Source organism: Macadamia integrifolia, chromosome 2, assembly GCF_013358625.1.
Source record: "Macadamia integrifolia cultivar HAES 741 chromosome 2, SCU_Mint_v3, whole genome shotgun sequence".
In the NCBI taxonomy this organism is placed as follows: Eukaryota; Viridiplantae; Streptophyta; class Magnoliopsida; order Proteales; family Proteaceae; genus Macadamia; species Macadamia integrifolia.
Genome location: NC_056558.1, coordinates 461677 through 466029, shown reverse-complemented (window position 1 = coordinate 466029; position 4353 = coordinate 461677). Strand labels below are relative to the sequence as shown.

The window sequence follows — 4353 nt, the reverse complement described above, 5'->3', positions numbered from 1 at the left end:
GAATCGTAAGATATATATCGATACGAAAGGATTTTAAAAATGTCATGTATCGAATCGGTGTGTATCATATCGATCAGCTAAATTTAAGATACGTATCGGACGGTATTGTATCGGTATCAGAGATACTTTAAACCATGCCTAACTGGGTTTAACCAGGTCGCCTCATTAGGTTTTTCACCTGACGAGTTAGGTCGAAAAACCTGGTTTTCCAACAATGGTACTGAGTAGGGAATGAAATAATAGAAAAAGATGTGAATTCAAATATCATCATATCATCAATTGAATATGAAATCAATGAAGAGTTCGCTGCCAATGTTTCCTTCTCCAGTACTGCTCTTTTGGATCTCCTTGCTAATGCAATTGGGAAGTATCTGACTGAGAAGAAAGCTGATGACTGAAAGTTTTTTCATTTCACATTTTTAGTTGCTTTTGGAATAAGAATTTGTGCTGATGTTGCTCTCTCTCTCTCTCTCTCTGATCACAAACTGTGTAGGTTTTGGAGAAGATCATGATATTGTATTATTGATAATAAAGAGATGAGGGGAGCTTCTTTTATATGAAATATTTATGGGAAGGTGTTGAGTACACCAATTACAGTAACCTCTACTTCAACAAGGCAAGTATCTTTCACCAGGATACCTGTGTTCTGTTGATAGAGATAACTATGTGAAACAAACCTTGACCAACCATGATCTTGACTTGAGGCACTGAACCACGGATTAGCTCCAAATAGGGGGGGGAGGGAATTAGGACTTCGAAGCTAGTCTTCAATAAGTAAAAATCAGGAAATCTTCTACATACAATCTTGTATATATATATGAGACAAGTGATTTGTCTAGGAGCACACTCTTATGCCCAGACACAGGGGTGCAAAATGACCAATGCACCTCTCTTGATCGATGTTCGAAGATGCACTCTCATTGGTCAGGACGTTGGCGCAGATGTGAAAATACCCAGAGCATGCAAGGGCAGCTGGGTCTTTTCACACAGCTTTGTTTGGGTGTGGAGAACACGCATGATGGACAAGATTCTTTTCTTGTTTTTGGACGACATCCCTATAGTTGTATTTAGAACTTGATACTCTTTAAATGCTCCTTGTGTTACTCCCAAAAATCCTATAAAAAATTGGTTATCAGAGGGTTTTCAAATATAAGTTGAAAATGACATATGCATATTATTATATCATTATCAAAAGATATCATTATCATAAGTATTTTTCAAGTACACATTTGAAATGACACAACAACAACAACAATAATCTAGCCTTTCCCAAATAAATGGGGTCAACTATATGGATCAGGGCACGAAGTAAAGCCAAAGAAAGAAAAGAGGAAAATAAAAGGAAAGGAAACATAACAACGCAACGCCAATACCCTAATTGAACAAAAAATGTGTATTATACTAAAAGGGAAGAAAAAAATGTAAAGTTCAAATAATTCAATATCTAAAGGGTTGTCAATAAGAAAATCCTATAAATATGTATACACATATGGGAAGTGTTTGGGTGGGTGGAGAGGGGAAGTGTGGCTCCTTCGCACAAAAACATCAACAAGATTGGCATTTTTTCCTTTCGTGGGGGTAGGGGCAATCATTTCACCCTTGTGTCTGGGCACAAGTGCAACACTCACCCCACAGAGTCCTTTTTCCAAAATATTTGCATATGTTGTGGTTTTTGCACAAAAGTAGCAATCCAAACCCAAGGGATTCAGGTCCTCTCCAGTCGTTGGAATACCCAACGTAGCATCCGATGGCTGAGAGGTTCCGAATATACAGCCCAATAATAAGTGCACACCCAAAGATCCTCCCAGCCATCGGATGCATTCTTAGCATCCAAGCAGCTAGAGAGGATCTGATTCCTAATCCAAGTGGTTTCATCAAGGCAATATAATGGACCTCGAGCCTGGATGACTTTGCCTTGTTGTGCCTGATTCCTGGGCATGGACAGATGGGCCAGCCCAATTTTGACCCAAACCAAGCGGTTAGCATTTCATTTCATGCTAGTGAATGGGTTTAACCCAATCACCCAAGATTGGCTTTCCTACAAATTACATAGCAAGTCATGAAGTGTCGAGACATCTTATCTATCTTTACCTTTGCCTGAAATGTGTTTGCCATACATCTGGTCTACCAAGCGCAAGACAAATTCAATATGAAATTTCTGACCAGGAGGAAGTGTTGTAGGATTAGCCAAAGCCAAATATAGAGAAACACTGTTGCCCATCCCACTACCTTTCCCCTTTGGATACAATTGTACCTTCCTGTACCATATATGTGGATGTTAATAAAGTTTTATAAGTAATTTAATCTGGTTTTTAATTAAAACTTTGATCATTAGAGACATACCATTTCTGATCTCCTGCATTGAATGTTTTGGATTCATAATATTCATTGTCTAACTTTGAGAAGTTCTCAATTCTCCAATTAGTCTTAGTAGCAATGGAGTCTTTTATCATTGTCAAGCATTCGCCTTTGCCGATACTTCTTTCTTTACAAACAAAGACTTCAGCTCCGAACACACAGGTATCTCCGATAAGATATCCGTTAGAAGCATCCATGAAAGACTTGAGACTGATAAATTGTTCAAAACCCCATTCGATTTTCATTGCATGAAAACGCCTCCCAGTTACCTTGGAATCTAAACCAAACAGATGTAGCTGTTAATAGGACGATAGGAAAAAGAAGCCTGAAATGCAGCATGGCCTTTGTGCGCAGACATAGTGGGGGGGTGAAACACCCTTCATGGAAAACGGGAATTCCACACTTATTGACGCATCTATTAGTGCTAGCTTCCATTAGTCCACGCGCTGGTGTAGGGGCCATGCTACCTTTTACATGACCATTTCCATACGAAGATATATAAAATGCTAGACTAATAATTCTTAATGATTTAGTATGTCTAATCGATTCAATAGTGTATCAATTCTAATTGGTTTTAACTAGTTCATAATCGAACAGCAACATTTACTAAACAATTTCACATCATAAAACTAAAATCAAAGAACTGATTAACAAACAGTTTATCGGTTCCGGTTTGAAGAATTCCTAAATGGTTTCGATTTGTCATTCATATACTTTGTCAAATCAGGCTAGGTTAAGAGAAAAAGAAGCCTTTCCGTGAGCATGGCTCATCTGCCAAAACACAAACTCCTGCAAGTGATATCTCACTCCCCTTTGAAAAATAAAAATCTCACCCATCGATGCTTCCATGGGCCCTGCAACCGCCGGTCATTAACTAATGACACTTATACAATACCTTGAACCATCAAATAGTTGTCTCGGATCTGATCAAGCAAAAACAACCGGAAATTTACACTGACTTCCCAACCACGAGGGAGTGTCTTTGTTTCCGCCATTGACAAGTAGAGAGAGAGATTATCTTTTTCATTCTTGTTCCTATTTCCATTTGGATACAGTGACAATTTCCTGCAGAATAGTTTAACATCTGAGAATGTGAACAAGTATTTATGATTAATATATTTTGCTGATCTAAGCATCTACACATATGTTACGGTTCCAAGTAAAAAGTGAAATTAATAATCCCACATCAGATGTGAGTAGACCAATGTTCCTAACTACCCGTAAAACAAAAAAGTGGAAGCAATTGGGGTATTACCATTTGTAGCCTCCGGCTTCAAATTCACTGGTTTCATATCTCTCTATTGAAGCCTTGGAGAGCAGTGAAAACTCTTCAATTTTAACAGTGAAATGAGTTGGGATTTCTTGTGTCATCATTCTTGTAACTCCTATATCAATCACCATTGCCAATACTCATAATTAGTTTTCAGACAAACACATGCATAGGGAGAGAGAGAGAAAGAGAGAGAGAGAGAGAGAGAGAGAGAGAGGGGTTTGTTACCATCTTGGTTGTACATAGTGTTATCAGCCAAAATGCTAAAAGCCTATAATCACATCACAACCAAAGTGGGTTGGTTTTATAACGAGAAAGAAGGTTTTGATATCTTATTCAAACGATTGCTTAGTGTGTTGGCTTATTCCCTTCCTCCCTCCATGGTTTTGTTTATATGAAGCAATGTATATCCAAATTCTATACTTGAGTGTGAGAGGATTCTTGGGTTAGTTTTGTTCCCACGTTTGGAAGCTCACAATATTTGTTATATATTTATGGGTGCATGAACTATTATGAAAGAAAATGTGCCCAGGGGAATCACTAATTCACTATTATCGAACTTAAAAATAATAAAAGAAGAAGAAGAAGAAGGGAGGAACATTCCCTGTCTTGAGTTCTCCACTCTCAGACATAATTCCTGTTTTCAAGGTGTCAATGATACATTTTCGCAACCCCTAAAATCAAGAATTGGGTGTGGGGAATGCTAGACCGATTGTGTTCTTCTC

General features: G+C 38.1%; 1 protein-coding gene across 1 annotated transcript; it reads right to left on the bottom strand.

Moving 5' to 3' along the window:
* Positions 1-651: 651 nt before the first annotated feature.
* Positions 652-3925, bottom strand: LOC122072317. The gene is made up of 6 exons (XM_042636913.1): positions 3857-3925; positions 3614-3743; positions 3254-3423; positions 2344-2635; positions 2092-2258; positions 652-1115 (listed from the first exon to the last, which is right to left on the bottom strand). The coding sequence occupies exons 1-6, from the start codon at positions 3870-3872 to the stop codon at positions 925-927; spliced, it is 966 nt and encodes a 321-aa protein (XP_042492847.1). The 5' UTR covers positions 3873-3925; the 3' UTR covers positions 652-924.
* Between the last annotated feature and the right edge of the window lie 428 nt (positions 3926-4353).

Excerpts from the sequence above, each read along its gene's own strand:
- LOC122072317 (XM_042636913.1), bottom strand. Across the intron at positions 2,636-3,253 it reads CAACTATTTGATGGTTCAAG|ATTCCAAGGTAACTGGGAGG; the intron begins GTATTGTATAAG and ends TGTTTGGTTTAG. Across the intron at positions 1,116-2,091 it reads CAAACACATTTCAGGCAAAG|GATTTTTGGGAGTAACACAA; the intron begins GTAAAGATAGAT and ends AATTTTTTATAG.